The sequence below is a fragment of the Anomaloglossus baeobatrachus genome, chromosome 10, assembly GCF_048569485.1.
Source record: "Anomaloglossus baeobatrachus isolate aAnoBae1 chromosome 10, aAnoBae1.hap1, whole genome shotgun sequence".
Taxonomy (NCBI): Eukaryota; Metazoa; Chordata; class Amphibia; order Anura; family Aromobatidae; genus Anomaloglossus; species Anomaloglossus baeobatrachus.
In genome coordinates, this window is record NC_134362.1 from 25,455,393 (window position 1) to 25,481,275 (window position 25,883).

The window sequence follows — 25,883 nt, forward strand, 5'->3', positions numbered from 1 at the left end:
ACGGCCCTTGGGACAGTAAGTCTGGTCGGTCTGGTAGTGACCACGGTCGGCCGACCGTGAGATGCCACAGATCCGGGTACCATGATCTCCTCGGCCAGTCTGGTGCGACGAGTATGACGCGGCTGCAATCGGATCTGATTTTTTCGCAGTACTCTGGGCAAGAGTGCCAGAGGTGGAAACACATATGTGAGCCGGAACTGCGACCAATCTTGCACTAAGGCGTCTGCCGCCAGAGCTCTGTGATCGCGCCATAAATGCCGGGACCTTGTTGGTGTGCCGAGACGCCATTAGGTCGACGTCCGGCACCCCCCAGCGGCAACAGATTTCCTGAAACACGTCCGGTTGAAGGGACCATTCCCCCGCGTCCATACCCTGGCGACTGAGGAAGTCTGCTTCCCAGTTTTCTACGCCCGGGATGTGAACTGCGGATATGGTGGATGCTGTGTCCTCCACCCACATGAGGATTCGCCGGACTTCCTGGAAGGCTTGCTGACTGCGCGTCCCTTCTTGGTGGTTGATGTATGCCACCGCTGTGGAGATGTCCGACTGGATTCGGATCTGCTCTCTTTCTAGCCACTTCTGGAAAGCTAATAGGGTAAGATACCCTGCCCCGATTTCCAGAACATCGATCTGAAGGGTGGACTCCTGCTGAGTCCACGTCCCCTGAGCCATGTGGCGGAGACAAACTGCTCCCCACCCTGACAGACTCGTATCTGTCGTGACCACTGCCCAGGATGGGGGCTATGACAATGAGGTGGGAATAAGCCACTATTGCAGAGAGTCCTCGGCCGTCTGGGAAAGGGAGACTTCCCTGTCCAGGGAGGTTGACTGCCCGTCCCATTGGCGGAGAATGTCCCATTGCCGTTGGCGCAGATGAAACTGCGCAAAGAGAACTGCCTCGATGGCTGCCACCATCTTCCTTAGGAAGTGCATGAGGCGCCTTAAGGGGTGCGACTGGCCTTGAAGGAGAGACTGCACCTCTGTCTGCAGTGAACGCTGCTTGTTCAGCGGAAGCTTCACTATTGCTGATAGAGTATGAAACTCCATGCCGAGATACGTTAGTGATTGAGTCGGAGACAGATTTGACCTTGCCAAATTGATGATCCACCCGAAAGTCTGGAGAGTCTCCAGCGTAACATTCAGGCTGCGTTGGCATGCCTCGAGGGAGGGTGCTTTGACGAGTAGATCGTCCAAGTACGGGATCACCGGGTGTCCCTGAGAGTGCAAGACTGCTACCACTGCTGCCATGACCTTGGTGAACACCCGTGGGGCTGTCGCCAGACTGAATGGCAGAGCTACGAACTGAAGATGTTCGTCTCCTATCACAAAACGTAGAAAACGTTGGTGCTCCGTAGCAATTGGCACGTGGAGATAGGCATCTTTGATGTCTGTTGAGGCAAGGAAGTCTCCTCGAGACATTGAGGCAATGACGGATCGGAAGGATCCCATCCGGAACCGCCTGGCGTTCGCATGCTCGTTGAGCAGTTTCAGGACCAGAACAGGACGGAAGGAACCGTCCTTTTTTGGAGCCACAAAGAGATTGGAGTACAAACCCTCGCCCTCGTTCCTGAGGGGGGACAGGGATCACCACTCCTTCTGCTCTTAGAGCGTCCACCGCCTGCAGCAGGGCATCTGCTCGGTGGGGGGTGGGGCCGTTCTGAAGAATGGAGTCGGAGGACGAGAACAGAACACTGTCCTGTGCACGTGAGCACAATGTCCGTCACCCACCGGTCTGTGACCTGTGGCAGCTAAATGTTGCCAAAGGCGGGGGAGTCTGCCATCAACCGCGGATGCGGAGAGAGAGAGAGAGCTGAGAGTCCTGAGGAGACCGCCTTGGTAGCGGTTCCTCCGACTGCCTTCCTTGGGCGTGATTGAGCCCGGCCGGAATCTGAGCCCGTCTGAGGTTTTGTAGCCCTTTTGCACGAGGACAATTGGGACCTGCCGGAGCTTGGGAAAGACCGAAACCTCGACTGTACTTTTAGGACAGTATTAACAGGGTAAGTCGCAGTGCAGACATTGCGGGGTTACGGACGCCTCTGCGATACAGATGTCCCTGTGCTCAAGGCCAGCTGCGCAAGAACAGCTGAAAAGGTTAGGTTGCCTATACGGCTGTGGATGCCGGAGCAACCGACACGCCGATAGCTTCCTAGACAGATTTCAACCAGAGTCCATCTGTCTGTGAATGGCATCTTTAAGTGAAGCCCCATCTCCAGTGCAACTATGGCTCTAGACGCAAGCCTGGAGATTGGAGAATCCACCTTTGGACCCTGGGTCCAGCGCTGACCACGTCAGGGGAAAAGGGATAACGTGTATCCTAAAAACGTTTGGAGAAGACGCTTATCTGGTAAGCGTGGTGTTCCTGGACTGCTTCTTGACCGTACAGTGCAATGTATAGCATACAGGCATAAAGTACAAATGACCACTGCAGCACAAGCAATACAAGCAGCATAGAAGCCTGTGCCCTGGCACCCCTGCTCTTCTGCTGCTGTATACTAGTCATCTAGGGGAATATAGCCCAGAAGCGTGACCCTACAGTGCAATGTATAGCATACAAGCACAAGTACGAATGAACACTGCAGCACATGCAATACAAGCAGCATAGAAGCCTGTGCCCTGGCACCCCAGCTCTTCTGCTGCTGTAGACTAGTCATCTAGGGGAATATGGCCCAGAAGAGTGACCATACAGTGCAATGTATAGCATACAAGCACAAGTACAAATGCACACTGCAGCCCATGCAATACAAGCAGCATAGAAAAAAACCTGTGCCCCAGCACCCTTGGTTTTCTGCTGCTGTAGTCTAGCCATTCCAGGAGAATATAGCTAAGACTAGCGACTGTACAGTGCAATGTATAGCATATAAGCATAAACACAAATGAACACCTCAGTCGTGCAATACAAGCAGCCTAGAAAGCCTGTGCCTTAGCACACCTGCTTTCCTGCTGCTGATGTGTCGCTCCCCAAGCGGGCATATAGCGACCTATGCAGTTAAAAACAACATATGTACACACTGCAGTTATATTGTGGTCAGCACTATGTGTGCCGCTTACCGCCCGCCTATAAGCGGGTGTATGATCGCCACCGTCCTGCCTGGTTGCCGAAAGTCCGAGCTCGGACTGCAGTAATGGCTGCCGGCTTCTTCCCCAGCTCGTGTGAGGAGGGGCGGGCCGTGGGCGTGCCCCCAAGGCAGAGCGGGAATCCGGCGTCCGACAGTGTGCAGTGAGAGGGCTGGAGCATGTAAATAAGGCTCCAGCCCTCGGCGCTGGTGATTGCTCAGCGCCTGTCCCCTTCCCTGAGTGACAGGGAGGGGGCGGGAACGAAGCGGCACTAGGCCGCAGAAGCCGGGGACTGGATTTATAAGCGCCGCCGCCGTAAAAGCGCGGTCGGCGCCCAGTCCCCGGCGAACTACAAGTCCCAGCCGCGCCGCCGCTCCCGGAGCGTCCGGCGCGGTAGTTCCCAAAACACAAAGTCACTCAGCAAAGCTGCAGTGACTGTAACCCATTACTGTCCCCGGCGCACTAGCACACCCAGCAAGTCTGGAGTGTGCTGTGCCTGTGTGTACGGGGACACAGAGTACCTGTAATGGTGCAGGGCCATGTCCCTGAACGGTACTCCAGCTCCGTATCCAGCAGGTTCAAATGGGTCTGTGGATGGAGCCCGGCGTCAGAGCTTTGAGGCCGGCAGGATCCCACTTCCTCAGAGCCCCTCAGGGGGATGTGGAAGGAAAGCAGCATGTGGGCTCCAGCCTCCGTACCAGCAATAGGTACCTCAACCTTACAACACCATCAACGGGTGAGAAGGGAGCATGCTGGGGGCCCTATATGGGCCCTCTTTTCTTCCATCCGAAATAGTCAGCAGCTACTGCTGACTAAAATCTGTGGAGCTATGCATGGATGTCTGACCTCCTTCGCACAAAGCTTGAAAACTGGAGAACCCGTGACACCACGGGGGGGGTATAGCCAGAAGGGGAGGGGCCTTGCACTTTTTAGTGTAGTGCTTTGTGTGGCCTCCGGAGGCAGTAGCTATACCCCAATCGTCTGGGTCTCCCAATAGAGCGCTGAAGAAACAAAGAATATTTTTCTTGTAATAAAGATAAGCCACAAAAGTATACCATCTCAGACTCAGGAAAAATCCAAAAGGTTCTTTAAACCGTACACCAGACGGGTTTCGAGCACATGGCTCTTCGAGCACCTAGGTCTAAGAGCCATGTGCTCGAAACGCGTCTGGTGTGCGGTTTAAAGAACCTTTGGATATTTGTTTCTTTGCACTGATGACCCAGGAATACCATGGCAGCGATTGGGTCCCTGTGATTGCATGACAGGGACCCGATGGCCAGGGAGAGGTAAGCGATTCCTCTCACTGCCTCCTGAATGATGCGATCACACTGATCACAGCATTTAGAGAACTGGGTCCCGGCTGTAAGATCAGCCGGTGACCCAGCAGCGACTGGGGGGGTACAGCGCCTGAACCCCTGCGGTCGCCATGACTAAATAAAAGCATGTGAAAGAAGGGAATTTTGTTTACTTACCGTAAATTCCTTTTCTTCTAGCTCCAATTGGGAGACCCAGACAGTGGGTGTATAGCTACTGCCTCTGGAGGCCGCACAAAGAACTACACTTAAAAGTGTAAGGCCCCTCCCCTTCTGGCTATACACCCTCCCGTAGGAGTACGGATTCCTCAGTTTTAGTACCAAAGCAAGAAGGAGGAAAGCCAATAACAGTTTCAAAAACAAATTCAATCCGATAACAAGATCGGAGAGCTTAAGAAACAACATGAACAACATGTGCACCCGAAAAACGAAACCCTAAGAACAAATAGGGCGGGTGCTGGGTCTCCCAATTGGAGCTAGAAGAAAAGGAATTTACGGTAAGTAAACAAAATTCCCTTCTTCTTTTTCGCTCCTAATTGGGAGACCCAGACAGTGGGACGTCCAAAAGCAGTCCCTGGGTGGGTAAAAAGATACCACATGAACGGGCTGTCAGACAGCCTCTTCCTACAGGTGGGCCACCGCCGCCTGAAGGACCTGTCTACCTAGGCTGGCATCTGCCGAAGCGTAGGTATGCACTTGATAGTGTTTGGTAAACGTGTGCAGACTCGACCAGGTAGCCGCCTGGCACACTTGCTGAGCCGTAGCCTGATGCCGCAATGCCCAGGACGCACCCACGGCTCTGGTAGAATGGGCCTTCAGTCCAGATGGAATCGGAAGCCCAGCAGAACGGTATGTGTGAAGAATTGGTTCCTTGATCCACCGCGCCAGGGTGGATTTGGAAGCTTGCGATCCGTTATGCTGACCAGCGACTAGGACAAAGAGCGCATCAGAACGGCGTAGAGACGCCGTGCGAGAAATGTAAATCCTGAGTGCTCTCACCAGGTCCAACAGATGTAAACCCTTTTCAAATTGGTGAACTGGATGCGGACACAAAGATGGCAAAGTGATATCCTGATTGAGATGAAAGGAAGAAACCACCTTGGGAGAAAACTCTGGAATTGGACGCAGTACTACCTTGTCTTGGTGAAACACCAGGAAGGGAGATTTGCAAGATAACGCCGCTAGCTCGGACACTCTTCGAAGAGACGTGACTGCCACAAGAAAAACTACCTTTTGTGAAAGCCGAGAAAGGGAAACCTCTTTCAAAGGCTCGAAAGGCGGCTTCTGGAGAGCAATGAGAACCTTGTTCAGATCCCAGGGTTCCAATGGCCGTCTGTAAGGAGGAACGATATGACAAACTCCTTGGAGAAACGTGCGTACTTTAGAAAGCCGTGCCAAGCGCTTCTGAAAGAATACGGATAGCGCGGAGACTTGACCCTTAAGAGAGCTAAGCGACAAACCTTTTTCCAACCCAGACTGCAGGAAGGAAAGAAAAATTGGCAATGCAAATGGCCAGGGAGAAAACCCTTGAGCCAAGCACCACGCTAAGAATATCTTCCACGTCCTGTGATAGATCTTAGCTGAGGATGGTTTTCTAGCCTGTCTCATTGTGGCAACAACTTCATGAGATAAACCTGAGGCCGCTAGGATCCAGGACTCAATGGCCACACAGTCAGGTTCAGGGCCGCAGAATTCAGATGGAAAAACGGCCCTTGAGACAGCAAATCTGGACGGTCTGGTAGTGTCCACGGTTGGCCTACCGTGAGATGCCACAGATCCGGGTACCACGACCTTCTTGGCCAATCTGGAGCGACGAGTATGGCTCGATGGCAGTCGGACCTGATTTTCCGGAGAACTCTGGGTAACAATGCTAGAGGTGGGAACACATAGGGGAGTCGGAATTGCGACCAATCCTGAACCAAGGCGTCTGCCGCCAGTGCTCGGTGATCGTGAGACCGTGCCATGAAAACTGGGACCTTGTTGTTGTGCCGTGACGCCATCAGATCGACGTCCGGCGTCCCCCAGCGGCAACAGATCTGCTGAAACACGTCCGGGTGAAGGGACCATTCTCCTGCGTCCATGCCCTGGCGACTGAGAAAGTCTGCTTCCCAGTTTTCTACGCCTGGGATGTGAACTGCGGATATGGTGGACGCTCTGCTTTCCACCCACGTCAAAATCCGCTGGACTTCTTGAAAAGCTTGGCGACTGCGTGTTCCCCCTTGGTGGTTGATGTACGCCACCGCCGTGGAATTGTCCGACTGAATCCGAATCTGCTTGCCTTCCAGCCATTGTTGGAAGGCTCGCAGGGCAAGATAGATTGCTCTGATTTCCAGAACATTGATCTGCAGGGTGGACTCTTCCTGAGTCCACGTCCCCTGAGCCCTGTGGTGGAGAAACACCGCTCCCCACCCTGATAGGCTCGCATCCGTCGTGACCACTGCCCAGGACGGGGGAAGGAACGACTTTCCCTGTGACAATGAGGTGGGGAGAAGCCACCAACGCAGAGAGTCCTTGGCAGTCTGAGAGAGGGAGACAGTCCTGTCGAGGGACGTCGATTTCCCATCCCATTGGCGTAGAATGTCCCATTGTAGAGGGCGCAGATGAAACTGCGCGAACGGGACTGCCTCCATTGCTGCTACCATCTTTCCTAGGAAATGCATGAGGCGCCTCAGTGAGTGCGACTGGCTCTGAAGGAGAGATTGCACTCCAGTCCGTAGCGAGCACTGCTTGTCCAGTGGAAGCTTCACTATCGCTGAGAGAGTATGAAACTCCATGCCAAGATAAGTCAGAGATTGGGTCGGGGTTAGATGAGACTTTGGAAAGTTGATAATCCACCCGAAACTCTGGAGAGTGTCTAGTGCCACCTTCAGACTGTGCTGGCATGCCTCTTGAGAGGGTGCCTTTATAAGCAGGTCGTCTAGATACGGGATGACCGAGTGACCCTGCGAGTGCAGAACAGCTACTACTGCTGCCATGACTTTGGTGAAGACCCGGGGGGCTGTTGCCAGACCGAAAGGTAACGCTACGAACTGCAGGTGTTCGTCGTGTATGACGAAGCGTAGGAAACGCTGATGCTCTGGTGCAATCGGCACGTGGAGATACGCATCTTTGATATCTATTGATGCTAGAAAATCTCCTTGAGACATTGAGGCTATGACGGAGCGTAGGGATTCCATCCGGAACCTCCTGACTTTTACGTGTCTGTTGAGCAACTTTAGATCCAGGACGGGTCGATACGATCCGTCCTTTTTTGGGACCACAAACAGATTGGAGTAAAAACCGTGACCTTGTTCCTGAAGAGGGACGGAGGTCACCACTCCTTCCGCCTTTAGAGCGGCCACCGCCTGCAACAGAGCATCGGCTCGGTCTGGTGGTGGAGAAGTTCTGAAGAAACGAGTTGGCGGACGAGAACTGAACTCTATCCTGTACCCGTGAGACAGAATATCCCTCACCCAACGGTCTTTGACGCGTGACAGCCAAATGTCGCCAAAGTGGGAAAGCCTCCCACCGACCGCGGGTGTGGGAATCGGAGACTGCAAGTCAGGAGGACGCCGTCTTGGCAACGGTTCCTCCGGCTGTCCTTTTTGGGCGTGACTGAGACCTCCAAGAATCTGAGCGTCTCTGGTCTTTTTGAGTCTTTTTTGACGAGGCGAATTGGGACCTGCCCGGTCCTCGAAAGGACCGATAACCAGACTGACCCTTCCTCTGTTGGGGTTTGTTTTGTCTGTGTTGCGGTAAGGATGAGTCCTTACCCTTGGAGTGTTTGATGATTTCATCCAAACGCTCTCCAAACAATCGGTCACGAGAAAAAGGCAAATTGGTTAAGCACTTCTTGGAATGAGAATCTGCTTTCCAATGTCTCAACCACAGGGCCCTACGCAAAACAACGGAGTTGGCTGACGCCACTGCCGTGCGGCTTGTAGCGTCAAGAACAGCATTAATCGCGTACGACGCGAATGCCGCCATTTGCGAGGTCAATGGTGCTACCTGCGGGGCAAATGCACGTGTGACTGAGTCGACTTGCGCAAGCCCGGCTGAGATAGCTTGGAGTGCCCATACGGCCGCAAAAGATGGCGCTAATGACGCTCCAATCGCTTCATAGATGGATTTCAGCCAGAGCTCCATCTGCCTGTCAGTGGCATCTTTAAGTGCCGCTCCATCTTCAACTGCAACCAAGGATCTAGCTGCAAGCCTGGAAATTGGAGGATCCACTTTTGGACACTGGGTCCAACCCTTGACCACCTCAGGGGGAAAAGGATAGCGTGTATCTTTAAGCCGTTTAGAAAAACGCCTTTCAGGATAAGCGTGGGGTTTCTGGATTGCGTCTCTAAAGTCAGCGTGGTCCAGAAAAGTGCTTAATGTACGCTTAGGGTATCTGAAATGGATTCTCTCGTGCTGCGAAGCTGACTCCTCTACAAGAGGAGCTGGTGGGGAAATATTTAACATCTTATTGATGTAAATATAAGATCATTAACTATGGCGTCACCATCTGGTGTATCTAGATTGAGAGCGGTCCCAGGATCAGAATCCTGATCAGTTACGTCCGCCTCATCACCCATAGATTCATCTCGCTGGGATCCTGACCATTGAGATGAATGTGAAGGCCCGTCATAGCGAGCCCGCTTAGGCTGCCCGGGGCCATCGTCCGAGTCAGAGTCTTCACCCTGAGGTGTATGTGCCCGTCCCGGAGCTTGGAGGTAATTCAGCTGAGGGGGACCAGGGGGCAATGATTGCACAGTGTCCGTGGCCTGAAGTACAGGCCTAGCTCGCAATGTGTCAAGAATTTGTGACATAGTGAGAGACATTCTGTCAGCAAAAGCTGCAAACTCAGTTCCTGTCACCTGGACAGCATTCACAGGTGGTACACCCTGGGTCACGTCCAGCAGAGGTCCCGACTGTGCAAGCGCCGCAGGGGCCGAGCACTGCACACAATGGGGGTCCGTGGAGCCTGCCGGTAGAAAAGTCCCACATGCGGTGCAGGAAGCATATAATGTCTGTGCCTTGGCACCCTTGCGTTTTACGGACGACATGCTGCTGGCTCTCTGCAATGTGAGAGAGTCTATAGCCAAAGGGCGACCAGCGCTATGCAATACAAAGTATTTGTAGAAACAAAATACTAAGAATACTACTGGCACAAGAGGGGGTGAGCCCTGAGGGCTGCTTACCGCCCGCTGAATAGCGGGTAAGAGGCGCAGAATTCCTTGTCTGGGTCTCCCCGGCTCCCCTCTGCAGCTCAGCGTGTCAGCAGGAATGGCTGCCGGCGTCTGTGGAGAGGGGCGGTCCGTGGGAGTTCCTAAACAAAAGTGCGGGAAACAGTGTCCCCTCTGTGCCGATTGTGAGGGCTGGAGTATGTAAAAACGACTCCAGCCCTCGGCGCTGATGCACTGACCAGCGTCCCGCCCCCTCTCCTGACTGGCAGGTCTGGGGGCGGGAACGAACGGAAGCAGGCCGCAAAAGCCGGGGACTCGAGTTATCAGCGCGGCCGCCGTAAAAGCGCGGCCCGCGCTGAAGTCCCCGGCGCACCACAAGTGCCAGCCGCGCCGCAGTCCCAGCGGCCGGCGCGACCGATTCCCAGAAGTGTGCCTGCTTCAGCGAAGCTGAATGAGGCCATGGCACAAGCGCCGCAGCGCTGATGTCCCCGGCGCACTACAACACCCAGCATGCTGCGGTGTGAGCGCCAAATGCACGGGGACACAGAGTACCTTGAGGAAGCAGGGCCATGTCCCTGATGTACTCCGCTCCATCCAGCATCTTCTCCAGGGGCTGTAGATGGAGCACGGTCTCAGTGCCTGGAGACCAGTAAATCCCACTTCACCCAGAGCCCTGTAAAAAGGGATGGGGAAGGAATCAGCATGTGGGCTCCTGCCGCCGTACCCGCAATGGGTACCTCAACCTTACAAACACCTCCGACATACAGTGGGGTGAGAAGGGAGCATGCTGGGAGCCCTGTATGGGCCCTCTTTTCTTCCATCCGACATAGTCAGCAGCTGCTGCTGACTAAAAACAATGGAGCTATGCGTGCGTGTCTGACCTCCTTCGCACAAAGCTAAAACTGAGGAATCCGTACTCCTACGGGAGGGTGTATAGCCAGAAGGGGAGGGGCCTTACACTTTTAAGTGTAGTTCTTTGTGCGGCCTCCAGAGGCAGTAGCTATACACCCACTGTCTGGGTCTCCCAATTAGGAGCGAAAAAGAAAAAACGTGCAAACGTAATAAAAAAATGCGCGTTTCAGCTTTTTTTCCTGCCAAAACAGGTTTGTGTGTGCAGATTTTCTACACATAAAAACGCAACGTGGGCACATAGCCTTATTCATTGTACAGATACTTCAATAGGTCACAGACAATTGGTCATCCCCGCTATACACTTACTGAGAACAGTGGCACGGCCTGGCGCATACACTGCAGCAGGCGGTCCACGGAGTCTGGGTCTGCGGGGTTGAGCGGGGTCTGCTGCAATCCCGCCTGTTCAGACACCAAGTCCACCAGCTGCTGTCTGCCACTGACCGTCTGCAGATTCTTCAATGATGATAGAATTTTCATGAACAGGACGAATTCTTCTCCAGTGACGTCATACAGAACCTAAGAGAAAAAACGGAATTAATACAGAGTAACCAGACATCGCCACTGCGTGGAAAAACATTATTGGTAGATTGCATTTATGTGCCACCATTCTGGCCACCGTCACCCACACTGCATTTGATGATTTTTCTGAGCAATAAACCAATAATATTAAACAATTACCTTCTTTGATTCAGTAAATATTAAGTCATCGACTTCCTTCGTCATCACATCGTCTGGAAGGGTTTTCAGCTTAGAGGAAAGAAATTTAATGGCTCTCTCACGGACTATATCTTCTCCTTGAAGGATTTGGCTAAACAAGCCTCCCAATGTACCTAAGTGAGACAGAAGAAGCAACTTAAATATATTTCTAAACTTAAAAAGGGGTTGTCAACTTTTATGGGGCAAAAACTGATGCATGTATTTGTCTAAAAGAAAAAAAAAATTCTCAGACTCCGTTGCTTAAATTTTTTTGCACCTTTTGGCTTTTACAGGCTTATCACTTTCCTGAAAATTCGACTCTGATGTCATAAATCAGCTGAGAAAAGTTCACAAAAAGACAATGGGCTGACTGACAGTTTCTCAGTTAACTCATTTGCAGCCAACAAGAGACAGTAAGACACAGCAGCTATAGAAGGGTTGTTTTTTTTTTTACGTTACCGGTTTCCCTACAGCCATTTCCTTATCTAGCGGTTTTTACCGCAGGACCTTGCTGCAGGGAGTTTCGGTGACATCACAAGGTGAATCGAGTTCATCAAAAGATCCACCGGCATGAGCTTTGTTCACCTTGTGACGTCACCAGGATTCCCTGCACATAGGCCACAGCCAGTTGTCAGCAGACATTTTCTCATCTCTCGGTCTTTACCTTGCTACAAGGAACTTCAGTGACGTAGGTGCCCTGGTCTGTGAGGCGATCCGTACCTCAGTAACCCAGGGTCGTCATGGTGACGACGCAGGGTTAGTGAGGCGATCCGTACCTCAGTAACCCAGGGTCATCACGGTGACGACGCAGGGTTACCATGGCAGCAATCAGGTCCCTGTGATCGCATTACAGGGACCTGATCGCCAGAGAGAGGTAAGCGTCTCCTGAATGCTGGTGACCCAGCAGCGATTGCAGGGGTACAATACATGAACCCCCGTGGTCACCATGATTAAAAAACGCACACAAAGGAAAAAAGCATGTGGGAAAAAAACGCACAATTGCAATACAAAAAAATTTTAGTTGCTTTTCTACTGCCAAAACATGTTTTTTGGGCAGATTTTCTGGACATAAAAAGGCAATTAGGGCACATAGCTTAATTTTAAATTTAAAAAACAAAACAGGGGGGCGATTTTTCATACCAGGCGCTTTTTAAAGTATGCCTTTATTAGATGTATACAAACTCTTACTTTACAATTCTACAAGGTGCTTTAAACCAGCAAAAAAAAAAAAAAATTATATATATATCTGCAATTACCTTTGGCGTCCATCTTGAATATGCTCAGCAAAGCGTTGTTCACCAACGTGAACTCAGCGGAGTCGTCTGAAAAGAAAAAAAAAACATTATTGAGATTAATGAGAAGGTTAAGCTTGGTCACAATTAATACAATAAACCACAACATTTGGACATTTCCATACTGCCATAAGTATTGCATGCAGAGGTGCCCTGTGGTGTCATCTGCAGTGTGCGCTGAAGAACAATACCTCTTTACTCACAACTTATTAAGAAATGTCAGTGAAAAGCTATACCTGACTGCAAAAGCTGAGCAAGGATGTCTGCCACACGGGGAAGGTTCTCTCCTGTAGCAAACTGCGACAGTTCTTTAATAGCCTGACGACGGATCTAAAAAAGAAGACACGAGAAAAAAAAAAAAAAAAAAAGAATAGGGTTTACAATTCCCGTAGAAAATTATTATTATTACAGCAGCAAACACAAGACCTGAAACGTTTTGCTCCTTGATATGGGAAAAAATGTCAGCTAAAAATCAACACACTAAAACAGCGCATAACCATTAAGTCTTTAAACTACTCTACAGGCAAAATGTCAGCAATATCCCTTTAAGACAAAATATTAAACAGTTGCTGAACTTTGCATTGACTGATAAAAGCACAGCTTATTACGTACCGACACATCCTCATCTTCACACAGGTCCAGCTGAGCGTTGAGAGCAGCGTCAGAAAGCTCTGGGAAATGCTTAAAAAATTTGGGGATGAACTGAGCCGCCAATCTCTTCTCCTTCGCTCCTCCTTTCACCCCGTCCAGGATAACCTGATATGCAGCTTTGTGCTGCGAAGAAAAATACAAGAGAGAAAATGGTAATTTGCATGAATTTTACAGATAAGAAATTGAAAAGGCAGAAATGAACTGGGAGATAAAACCCCGTCCAAGCATCAGCCGACAGCTGAGTATGCAGCACCGCCGCCGAGCATTGTGTGCTCAGATGTTTCTAGCTCAGTGCGGACGCCGAGCCCAGGGGCAATGGAAACAGCTGCCGCCCGAGACAACGATGAGAAGACAATCTGCAGATTTACTGACACACGATGCCAACATCTACCGAACCAAGGGCAAGTAACAGAGGGCAGGTAACAGGAGAAAGGCTGGACATACTACAACTAAAGACACTGACAGATCAAAAACTTCCAATAAATGCTTCTGGTTCAGTGGTGCAAGGGCAATATATTATATGTTATTATATATAATATAAAGAAGAGATATATATATATATATATATATATATGAGAAAATAAATATAAATATATAAAATAATATATATAATATATAGATTTAAAAATAAATATATATTATAAAATTATATATAAAAAATAAATATATTTTATATACATAAAGAAGGGAATTTTGTTTACTTACCGTAAATTCCTTTTCTTCTAGCTCCAATTGGGAGACCCAGACAATTGGGTGTATAGCTTATGCCTCCGGAGGCCACACAAAGTATTACACTAAAAGTGTAAAGCCCCTCCCCTTCAGCCTATACACCCCCCGTGCTGCTACGGGCTCATCAGTTTTGGTGCAAAAGCCAGAAGGAGGAAAAAATTATAAACTGGTTTAAAGTAAATTCAATCCGAAGGAATATCGGAGAACTGAAACCATTTAACATGAACAACATGTGTATACAAAAAACAGGGGCGGGTGCTGGGTCTCCCAATTGGAGCTAGAAGAAAAGGAATTTACGGTAAGTAAACAAAATTCCCTTCTTCTTTGTCGCTCCTAATTGGGAGACCCAGACAATTGGGACGTCCAAAAGCAGTCCCTGGGTGGGTAAATAATACCTCATAATAGAGCCATAACGGCTCCGTCCTACAGGTGGGCAACCGCCGCCTGAAGGACTCGCCTACCTAGGCTGGCATCTGCCGAAGCATAGGCATGCACCTGATAGTGTTTCGTGAAAGTGTGCAGGCTCGACCAGGTAGCCGCCTGACACACCTGCTGAGCCGTAGCCTGGTGCCTCAAAGCCCAGGACGCGCCCACGGCTCTGGTAGAATGGGCCTTCAGCCCTGAGGGAACCGGAAGCCCAGCCGAACGGTAGGCTTCGAGAATTGGTTCCTTGATCCACCGAGCCAGGGTTGATTTGGAAGCTTGTGTCCCTTTACGCTGGCCAGCGACAAGGACAAAGAGTGCATCCGAGCGGCGCAGGGGCGCCGTACGAGAAATGTAGAATCTGAATGCTCTCACCAGATCTAACAAGTGCGAATCCTTTTCACATTGGTGAACTGGATGAGGACAAAAAGAGGGTAAGGAGATATCCTGATTGAGATGAAAGGGGGATACCACCTTAGGGAGAAATCCCGGAACCGGACGCAGGACCACCTTGTCCTGGTGAAACACCAGGAAAGGGGCTTTGCATGACAGCGCTGCTAGCTCAGACACTCTCCGAAGTGAAGTGACTGCAACTAGGAAAACCACTTTCTGCGAAAGTCGTGCGAGAGAAATATCCCTCATTGGCTCGAACGGTGGTTTCTGAAGAAACATCAGCACCCTGTTCAGATCCCAGGGTTCTAACGGACGTTTGTAAGGAGGGACGATGTGACAAACCCCCTGCAGGAACGTGCGTACCTGTGGAAGTCTGGCCAGGCGCTTCTGAAAAAACACAGAGCGCAGAGACTTGTCCCTTAAGGGAGCCGAGTGACAAACCCTTTTCCAATCCGGATTGAAGAAAGGACAGAAAAGTGGGCAAGGCAAATGGCCAGGGAGAAAAACCCTGATCAGAGCACCACGACAGGAAAATTTTCCACGTCCTGTGGTAGATCTTGGCGGACGTTGGTTTCCTAGCCTGTCTCATAGTGGCAATGACCTCGAGATAATCCTGAAGACGCTAAGATCCAGGACTCAATGGCCACACAGTCAGGTTGAGGGCCGCAGAATTCAGATGGAAAAACGGCCCTTGAGACAGCAAATCTGGTCGGTCTGGTAGTGCCCACGGTTGGCCGACCGTGAGATGCCGCAGATCCGGGTACCACGACCTCCTCGGCCAGTCTGGAGCGACGAGGATGGCGCGGCAGCAGTCGGCCCTGATCTTGCGTAACACTCTGGGCAACAGTGCCAGCGGAGGAAACACATAAGGGAGTTGAAACTGCGACCAATCTTGAACTAAGGCGTCTGCCGCCAGAGCTCTGTGATCGTGAGAACGTGCCATGAATGCCGTGACCTTGTTGTTGTGCCGGGACGCCATGAGGTCGACGTCCGGCACCCCCCAGCGGCAACAGATCTCCTGAAACACGTCCGGGTGAAGGGACCATTCCCCTGCGTCCATGCCCTGGCGACTGAGATAATCTGCTTCCCAGTTTTCCACGCCTGGGATGTGAACTGCAGAGATGGTGGAGGCCGTGGCTTCCACCCACATCAAAATCCGCCGGACTTCCTGGAAGGCTTGCCGACTGCGTGTGCCGTCTTGGTGGTTGATGTATGCCACCGCTGTGGAATTGTCCGACTGAATTCGGATCTGCTTGCCTTCCAGCCACTGCTGGAACGCTTTCAGGGCAAGATACACTGCCCGTATCTCCAGAACATTGATCTGAAGTGAGGACTCTTGCTGGGTCCACGTACCCTGAGCCCCGTGGTGGAGAAAGACCGCTCCCCACCGACAGACTCGCGTCCGTCGTGACCACCTCCCAGGATGGGGGTAGGAAGGATTTCCCCTTCGATAATGAAGTGGGAAGAAGCCACCACCGAAGGGAAGCTTCCTGTCGAGGGACGTCGGCTTCCTGTCCCATTTGCGTAGGATGTCCCATTGAAGAGGACGCAGGTGAAACTGCGCGAAAGGGACTGCCTCCATTGCTGCCACCATCTTCCCCAGGAAGTGCATGAGGCGCCTCAAGGTGTGTGACCGACCTTGAAGGAGAGATTGTACCCCTGTCTGTAGTGACCGCTGCTTGATCAGTGGAAGCTTCACTATCGCTGAGAGGGTATGAAACTCCATGCCAAGATATGTCAGCGATTGGGCCGGTGTCAGATTTGACTTTGGAAAATTGATGATCCACCCGAAACTCTGGAGAGTCTCCAGGGTAGCGTCGAGGCTGTGTTGGCATGCCTCTAGAGAGGGTGCCTTGATCAACAGATCGTCCAAGTACGGGATCACCGAGTGACCCTGAGAGTGGAGGACCGCTACTACAGTAGCCATAACCTTGGTGAAAACCCGTGGGGCTGTTGCCAGGCCGAACGGCAGTGCCACGAACTGCAGGTGTTCGTTTTCTATGGCGAAGCGCAAGAAGCGCTGGTGCTCTGGAGCAATTGGTACGTGGAGATATGCATCCTTGATATCGATTGATGCAAGGAAATCTCCTTGGGACATTGAGGCGATGACGGAGCGGAGGGATTCCATCCGGAACCGCCTGGTCTTTACGTGTTTGTTGAGAAGTTTCAGGTCCAGGACAGGACGGAAAGACCCGTCCTTCTTTGGGACCACAAACAAGTTGGAGTAAAAACCGTGACCCTGTTGCTGAATAGGAACAGGGACCACCACTCCTTCTGCCTTCAGAGTGCCCAGCGCCTGCAGAAGAGCCTCGGCTCGCTCGGGAGGCGGGGATGACCTGAAGAATCGAGTCGGGGGACGAGAGGTGAACTCTATCTTGTAACCGTGAGACAGAATGTCTCTCACCCAACGGTCTTTTACCCGTGGCAGCCAGGTGTCGCAAAAGCGGGAGAGCCTGCCACCGACCGAAGATGCGGAGTGGGGAGGCCGAAAGTCATGAGGAAGCCGCTTTGGTAGCGGCACCTCCGGTGGCCTTTTTAGGACGTGACTTAGACCGCCATGCATCAGAGTTCCTTTGATCTTTCTGAGGCCTTGTGGACGAGGAGAATTGGGACCTGCCCGCGCCCCGAAAGGACCGAAAACTCGACTGCCCCCTCCTCTGTTGGGGTATTTTCGGTTTGGGCTGGGGTAAGGATGTATCCTTTCCCTTGGATTGTTTGATGATTTCATCCAAACGCTCGCCAAACAATCGGTTGGCAGAAATTGGCAAACTGGTTAAGCGCTTTTTGGAAACAGAATCTGCCTTCCATTCCCGTAGCCACAAGGCCCTGCGGAGTACCACCGAATTGGCGGCTGCAACCGCCGTACGGCTCGCAGAGTCCAGAACAGCATTAATAGCGTAAGACGCAAATGCCGAAGTCTGTGTGGTTATGGACGCCACCTGTGGCGCGGACGTGCGTGTGGCTGCGTCGATTTGCGCTTGACCTGCTGAGATAGCTTGCAGCGCCCATACGGCTGCGAATGCTGGGGCAAAAGAAGCGCCGATAGCTTCATAGATGGATTTCAACCAGAGCTCCATCTGCCTGTCAGTGGCATCTTTGAGTGAAGCCCCATCTTCCACTGCAAGTATGGATCTAGCTGCCAGTCTGGAGATTGGAGGATCCACTTTGGGACACTGAGCCCAACTTTTGACCACGTCAGGGGGAAAGGGATAACGTGTATCCTTAAGGCGCTTAGAAAAACGCCTATCTGGACAAGCATGGTGATTCTGGACTGCCTCTCTGAAATCAGAGTGGTCCAGAAACATACTCGGTGTACGCTTGGGAAACCTGAAACGGAATTTCTCCTGCTGTGAAGCTGACTCCTCCACCGGAGGAGCTGAGGGAGAAATATCCAACATACGATTGATGGACGCAATAAGGTCGTTCACTATGCCGTCCCCGTCCGGAGTATCAAGATTGAGAGCGGCCTCAGGATCAGAATCCTGATCAGCTGTGTCCGCATCATCAACTAGAGATTCCCCCCGCTGAGACCCTGAACAATATGAGGATGTCAAGGGAATTGTCAAGCGAGCTCGCTTAGTCGGTCTGGGGCCGGGGTCTGTGTCAGAACCCTCAGCCTGGGATCCATGAGACACCCCAGGAGGACATTGTTGGTCCAACTGAGGTGGGCCAGGGGACAAAGATTCAACAGAGTCCCTGTGCTGAGATACCGGTCTGGACTGCAAGGCTTCTAGTATCTTAGCCATAGTTTCAGAGAGTTTATCTGTAAAGACTGCAAACTCCGTCCCTGTCACCTGGAGAGTGTCAGCAGGTGGCTCCCCCTGGGCCCCCCTTAGCAGAGGCTCCGGCTGAGCAAGTGCAGTAGGGGCCGAGCAGTGCACACAATGAGGGTCAGTGGAACCTGCCGGTAGCGGGGTCATACATGCGGCGCAGGCAGCATAATAAGCCTGTGTTTTGGCACCCCTGCCTTTCGTGGGCGCCATGCTATTATCTTCCCTGAGTAACACAATAGGGTATATAGCCAGAAATCAACTGTGCACCATACAGTGTAAAACATATATACCATAAACATATAATGTTACACTACTTCACAATGGGGCTAGCACCACAGGTGCTGCTTACCACCCGCCTAAAGCGGTTGTGAGGCCACCAGAGTCCCTGCCTGAGTCTCCCAGACTTTGTCCCCCTCTGCAGCGTCCGAGGAGCAGACAGGAATGGCTGCCGGCGTCCTGAGGAGAGGTGGGAGCCGTGGGCGTGGCTCAGAAAGTGCGGGAGCTGGTGCCCGCACTGTGCACAGTGAGGGGAGTGGAGTATGCAAAGCATGCTCCAGCCCTCAGTGCTGCTCGTTCTGTGCAGCGTCCCGCCCTTCCCCTGCCTGTCAGGGCTGTGGGCGGGAGGAAAGGAAACTAGGCCGCAAAAAGCCGGGGACTCTAGTAATAAACGCGGCCGCCGTAAAAGCGCGGCCGGCGCGAAAGTCCCCGGCGCACTACAAGTCCCAGCCGCGCCGCAGTGTTTCCCTGGCAGCGGCGGTTAGTGCGGCAGTCCCTATACATAAACACACTCCGCAGCGCTGAGTGTGTAATGGCACATATTAACCCGGTCAGCGCCGCGGTCCCCGGTGAACTAGCACACCCAGCAATGCTGGAGTGTTGCTGTGCGAGGTCCCCACGGGGACACAGAGTACCTCCAAGTAGCAGGGCCATGTCCCTGAACGATACCCGGCTCCTATCCAGCAGTCTCCCAGGAGTTGTGGATGAAGCACGGTCTCAGTGCCTGGAGACCGATAGGATCCCACTTCACCAGAGCCCTGAGGGGGATGGGGAAGGAAAGCAGCATGTGGGCTCCAGCCTCCGTACCCGCAATGGATACCTCAACCTTAACTACACCGCCGACAAGAGTGGGGTGAGAAGGGAGCATGCTGGGGGCCCTATATGGGCCCACTTTTCTTCCATCCGATATAGTCAGCAGCTGCTGCTGACCAATCTGTGGAGCTGTGCGTGCGTGTCTGACCTCCTTCGCACAAAGCAAAAAACAGAGGAGGAGCCCGTGGGAGCACGGGGGGTGTATAGGCAGAAGGGGAGGGGCTTAACACTTTTGAGTGTAATACTTTGTGCGGCCTCCGGAGGCATAGCCTATACACCCAATTGTCTGGGTCTCCCAATGCAGCGACAAAGAAAAGGAATTTACGGTAAGTAAACAAAATTCCCTTCTTCTTTGTCGCTCCATTGGGAGACCCAGACAATTGGGACGTCCAAAAGCAGTCCCTGGGTGGGTAAATAATACCTCATAATAGAGCCGTAACGGCTCCGTCCTACAGGTGGGCAACCGCCGCCTGAAGGACTCGCCTACCTAGGCTGGCATCCGCCGAAGCATAGGTATGCACCTGATAGTGTTTCGTGAAAGTGTGCAGGCTCGACCAGGTAGCTGCCTGACACCTGCTGAGCCGCAGCCTGGTGCCGCAAGGCCCAGGACGCTCCCACGGCCCTGGTAGAATGGACCTTCAGCCCTGAGGGAACCGGAAGCCCCGAGGAACGATAAGCTTCGAGAATTGGTTCCTTGATCCACCGAGCCAGGGTTGATTTGGAAGCTTGTGTCCCTTTACGCTGGCCAGCGACAAGGACAAAGAGTGCATCCGAGCGGCGCAGGGGCGCCGTACGAGAAATGTAGAATCTGAATGCTCTCACCAGATCTAACAAGTGCGAATCCTTTTCACATTGGTGAACTGGATGAGGACAAAAAGAGGGTAAGGAGATATCCTGATTGAGATGAAAGGGGGATACCACCTTAGGGAGAAATTCCGGAACCGGACGTAGAACCACCTTGTCCTGGTGAAACACCAGGAAAGGGGCTTTGCATGACAACGCTGCTAGCTCAGACACTCTCCGAAGTGAAGTGACTGCAACTAGGAAAACCACTTTCTGCGAAAGTCGTGCGAGAGAAATATCCCTCATTGGCTCGAACGGTGGTTTCTGAAGAACCATCAGCACCCTGTTCAGATCCCAGGGTTCTAACGGACGTTTGTAAGGAGGGACGATGTGACAAACCCCCTGCAGGAACGTGCGTACCTGTGGAAGTCTGGCCAGGCGCTTCTGAAAAAACACAGAGCGCGCAGAGACTTGTCCCTTAAGGGAGCCGAGTGACAAACCCTTTTCCAATCCGGATTGAAGAAAGGACAGAAAAGTGGGCAAGGCAAATGGCCAGGGAGAAAAACCCTGATCAGAGCACCACGACAGGAACATTTTCCACGTCCTGTGGTAGATCTTGGCGGACGTTGGTTTCCTAGCCTGTCTCATAGTGACAATGACCTCTTGAGATAATCCTGAAGACGCTAAGATCCAGGACTCATTGGCCACACAGTCAGGTTGAGGGCCGCAGAATTCAGATGGAAAAACGGCCCTTGAGACAGCAAGTCTGGTCGGTCTGGTAGTGCCCACGGTTGGCCGACCGTGAGATGCCGCAGATCCGGGTACCACGACCTCCTCGGCCAGTCTGGAGCGACGAGGATGGCGCGGCGGCAGTCGGCCCTGATTTTGCGTAACACTCTGGGCAACAGTGCCAGCGGAGGAAACACATAAGGGAGCTGAAACTGCGACCAATCCTGAACTAAGGCGTCTGCCGCCATAGCTCTGGGATCTTGAGACCGTGCCATGAACACTGGTACCTTGTTGTTGTGCCGGGACGCCATTAGGTCGACGTCCGGCACCCCCCAGCGGCAACAGATCTCCTGAAACACGTCCGGGTGAAGGGACCATTCCCCTGCGTCCATGCCCTGGCGACTGAGATAATCTGCTTCCCAGTTTTCCACGCCTGGGATGTGAACTGCAGAGATGGTGGAGGCCGTGGCTTCCACCCACATCAGAATCCGCCGGACTTCCTGGAAGGCTTGCCGACTGCGTGTGCCGTCTTGGTGGTTGATGTATGCCACCGCTGTGGAATTGTCCGACTGAATTCTGATCTGCTTGCCTTCCAGCCACGGCTGGAACGCCTTCAGGGCAAGATACACTGCCCGTATCTCCAGAACATTGATCTGAAGTGAGGACTCTTGCTGGGTCCACGTACCCTGAGCCCCGTGGTGGAGAAAGACCGCTCCCCACCGACAGACTCGCGTCCGTCGTGACCACCTCCCAGGATGGGGGTAGGAAGGATTTCCCCTTCGATAATGAAGTGGGAAGAAGCCACCACCGAAGGGAAGCTTCCTGTCGAGGGACGTCGGCTTCCTGTCCCATTTGCGTAGGATGTCCCATTGAAGAGGACGCAGGTGAAACTGCGCGAAAGGGACTGCCTCCATTGCTGCCACCATCTTCCCCAGGAAGTGCATGAGGCGCCTCAAGGTGTGTGACCGACCTTGAAGGAGAGATTGTACCCCTGTCTGTAGTGACCGCTGCTTGATCAGTGGAAGCTTCACTATCGCTGAGAGGGTATGAAACTCCATGCCAAGATATGTCAGCGATTGGGCCGGTGTCAGATTTGACTTTGGAAAATTGATGATCCACCCGAAACTCTGGAGAGTCTCCAGGGTAGCGTCGAGGCTGTGTTGGCATGCCTCTAGAGAGGGTGCCTTGATCAACAGATCGTCCAAGTACGGGATCACCGAGTGACCCTGAGAGTGGAGGACCGCTACTACAGTAGCCATAACCTTGGTGAAAACCCGTGGGGCTGTTGCCAGGCCGAACGGCAGTGCCACGAACTGCAGGTGTTCGTTTTCTATGGCGAAGCGCAAGAAGCGCTGGTGCTCTGGAGCAATTGGTACGTGGAGATATGCATCCTTGATATCGATTGATGCAAGGAAATCTCCTTGGGACATTGAGGCGATGACGGAGCGGAGGGATTCCATCCGGAACCGCCTGGTCTTTACGTGTTTGTTGAGCAGTTTCAGGTCCAGGACGGGACGGAAAGACCCGTCCTTCTTTGGAACCACAAACAGGTTGGAGTAAAAACCGTGACCCTGTTGCTGAAGAGGAACAGGGACCACCACTCCTTCTGCCTTCAGAGTGCCCAACGCCTGCAGAAGAGCATCGGCTCGTTCGGGGGGCGGAGATGTTCTGAAGAATCGAGTCGGGGGACGAGAGGTGAACTCTATCCTGTAACCGTGAGACAGAATGTCTCTCACCCAACGGTCTTTTACCTGTGGCAGCCAGGTGTCGCAAAAGCGGGAGAGCCTGCCACCGACCGAGGATGCGGAGTGAGGAGGCCGAAAGTCATGAGGAAGCCGCTTTGGTAGCGGCACCTCCGGTGGTCTTTTTAGGACGTGACTTAGACCGCCATGAATCGGAGTTCCCTTGATCTTTCTGAGGCCTTTTGGACGAGGAGAATTGGGACCTGCCCGCGCCCCGAAAGGACCGAAACCACGACTGCCCCCTCTTCTGTTGGGGTATGTCCGGTTTGGGCTGGGGTAAGGATGTATCCTTTCCCTTGGATTGTTTGATGATTTCATGCAAACGCTCGCCAAACAACCGGTCGCCAGAAATCGGCAAACTGGTTAAGCGCTTTTTTGGAAGCAGAATCTGCCTTCCATTCCCGTAGCCACAAGGCCCTGCGGAGTACCACCGAATTCTCGGCTGCAACCGCCGTACGGCTCGCAGAGTCCAGGACAGCATTAATAGCGTAAGACGCAAATGCCGACGTCTGAGCGGTTATGGACGCCATCTGCGGCGCGGACGTGCGTGTGGCTGCGTCAATTTGCGCTTGACCTGCTGAGATAGCTTGTAGCGCCCATACGGCTGCGAATGCTGGGGCAAAAGAAGCGCCGATAGCTTCATAGATGGATTTCAACCAGAGCTCCATCTGCCTGTCAGTGGCATCTTTGAGTGAAGCCCCATCTTCCACTGCAACTATGGATCTAGCCGCCAGTCTGGAGATTGGAGGATCCACCTTGGGACACTGAGTCCAGCCCTTGACCACGTCAGGGGGAAAGGGATAACGTGTATCCTTAAGGCGCTTAGAAAAACGCTTATCTGGACAAGCTCGGTGTTTCTGGACTGCCTCTCTGAAATCGGAGTGGTCCAGAAACATACTCGGTGTACGCTTGGGAAACCTGAAACGGAATTTCTCCTGCTGAGAAGCTGACTCCTCCACTGGAGGAGCTGAGGGAGAAATATCCAACATTTGATTGATGGACGCAATAAGATCGTTCACTATGGCGTCCCCATCAGGAGTATCAAGATTGAGAGCGGCCTCAGGATCAGAATCCTGATCAGCTACCTCCGCTTCATCATCCAGAGATTCCCCCCGCTGAGACCCTGAACAATATGAAGATGTCGAGGGAATTTCCAAGCGAGCTCGCTTAGTCGGTCTGGGGCTGGGGTCTGTGTCAGAGACCTCACCCTGGGATCTATGAGACACCCCGGGGGGACCTTGCTGGTCCAACTGAGGGGGGCCAGGGAGCAATGAATCAACAGTGCCCCTGTGCTGAGATACCGGTCTGGACTGCAAGGCTTCTAGTATCTTAGCCATAGTCTCAGAGAGTTTATCTGTAAAAACTGCAAACTCCGTCCCTGTCACCTGTACAGTGTTAGCAGGTGGTTCCCCCTGGGCCCCCCTTAGCAGAGGCTCCGGCTGAGTAAGTGCCACAGGGGCCGAGCAGTGCACACAATGAGGGTCAGTGGAACCTGCCGGTAGCGGGGTCGTACATGCGGCGCAGGCAGCATAGTAAGCCTGTGGTTTGGCACCCCTGCCTTTTGTGGGCGCCATGCTGTTGTCTTCTCTGAGCAACACAATAGGGTATATAGCCAGAATCAACTGTGCACCATACAGTGTAAAGTATATCCTATAAACATATAATTTATAATTACACTTCTGTACAAATGGGGCTAGCACCACAGGTGCTGTTTACCACCCGCTTAAAGCGGTTGTGAGGCCACCAGAATCCCTGCCTGGGTCTCCCAGAATCTGTCCCCCTCTGCAGCGTTCAAGGAGCTGACAGGAATGGCTGCCGGCGTCCTGAGGAGAGGAGGGAGCCGTGGGCGTGACCCAGAAAGTGCGGGAACTGGTGCCCCACTGTGCACAGTGAGAGGGGTGGAGTATGCAAAGCATGCTCCAGCTCTCAGTGCTGCTCGTCCTGTGCAGCGTCCCGCCCTTCCCCTGACTGGCAGGGCTGGGGGCGGGAGGAAGAAAGACTAGGCCGCAAAAGCCGGGGACTCGAGTAATAAGCGCGGCCGCCGTACAAGCGCGGCCGGCGCGGAAGTCCCCGGCGCACTACAAGTCCCAGCCGCGCCGCAGTGTTAACAAAGGCAGCGGCGGTCAGCGCGGTAGTCCCCATACACAACACACTCAGCGACGCTGCAGTGTGTAATGGCACATTTAACACGGTCAGCGCCGCGGTCCCCGGTGCACTAGCACACCCAGCAATGCTGGAGTGTTGCTGTGCGCGGTTCCCACGGGGACACAGAGTACCTCCAAGTAGCAGGGCCATGTCCCTGAACGATACTCGGCTCCTATCCAGCAGGGTCCTCAGGAGCTGTGGATGGAGCACGGTCTCAGTGCCTGGAGACCGGCTAGGATCCCACTTCACCCAGAGCCCCGAGGGGGATGGGGAAGGAAAACAGCATGTGGGCTCCAGCCTCCGTACCCGCAATGGATACCTCAACCTTAACAACACCGCCGACAAGAGTGGGGTGAGAAGGGAGCATGCTGGGGGCCCTATACGGGCCCACTTTTCTTACATCCGACATAGTCAGCAGCTGCTGCTGACTAAGCTGTGGAGCTGTGCGTGCATGTCTGCCTCCTTCGCACAAAGCAAAAAACTTAGGACCCCGTGGGAGCACGGGGGGTGTATAGGCAGAAGGGGAGGGGCTTTACACTTTTAGTGTAATACTTTGTGCGGCCTCCGGAGGCATAGCCTATACACCCAATTGTCTGGGTCTCCCAATGGAGCGACAAAGAAAATATATATAATTAATATATATATATATATATATATATATATATATATATATATATATATATATATATATATAATATATATTATAATATAAATGTATATGTATATGACTTAGGCTGAGCTGCAATTCCACACTCAACCTGTAGACTGGTGCGGCGCTATTTCTGAAAGGAATATAAATCTAATTAAACTGAAGCCTTGTACAGAGAAGGTGCACAAGCCAGCGCTCCTCTAGAAGGAAGAAAACGGATATCAAGCTGATCTTAAGGAATTAGCCCAATTGGCCATTATCTACATTAAAGGATATGTCATAAATGTGACTTTTTGGGGGAAGACATTCAAATAAGGCAAGTTACTACAGAAAACTACTAAACTTTAAATAAAAAAAAAA

General features: G+C 52.5%; 1 protein-coding gene across 1 annotated transcript in view; it reads right to left on the reverse strand.

Moving 5' to 3' along the window:
- Positions 1-25,883, reverse strand: part of API5 (apoptosis inhibitor 5) — a 41,025-nt gene that overhangs the window by 13,687 nt on the left and 1,455 nt on the right. Inside the window, exons 2-6 of the mRNA XM_075326803.1 lie at positions 13,030-13,191; positions 12,654-12,747; positions 12,382-12,447; positions 11,108-11,259; positions 10,736-10,945 (exon numbers count right to left, since the gene is read on the reverse strand). Coding sequence (XP_075182918.1) covers positions 10,736-10,945; positions 11,108-11,259; positions 12,382-12,447; positions 12,654-12,747; positions 13,030-13,191 — 684 coding nt within the window. The remainder of the gene's footprint in view (positions 1-10,735; positions 10,946-11,107; positions 11,260-12,381; positions 12,448-12,653; positions 12,748-13,029; positions 13,192-25,883) is intronic.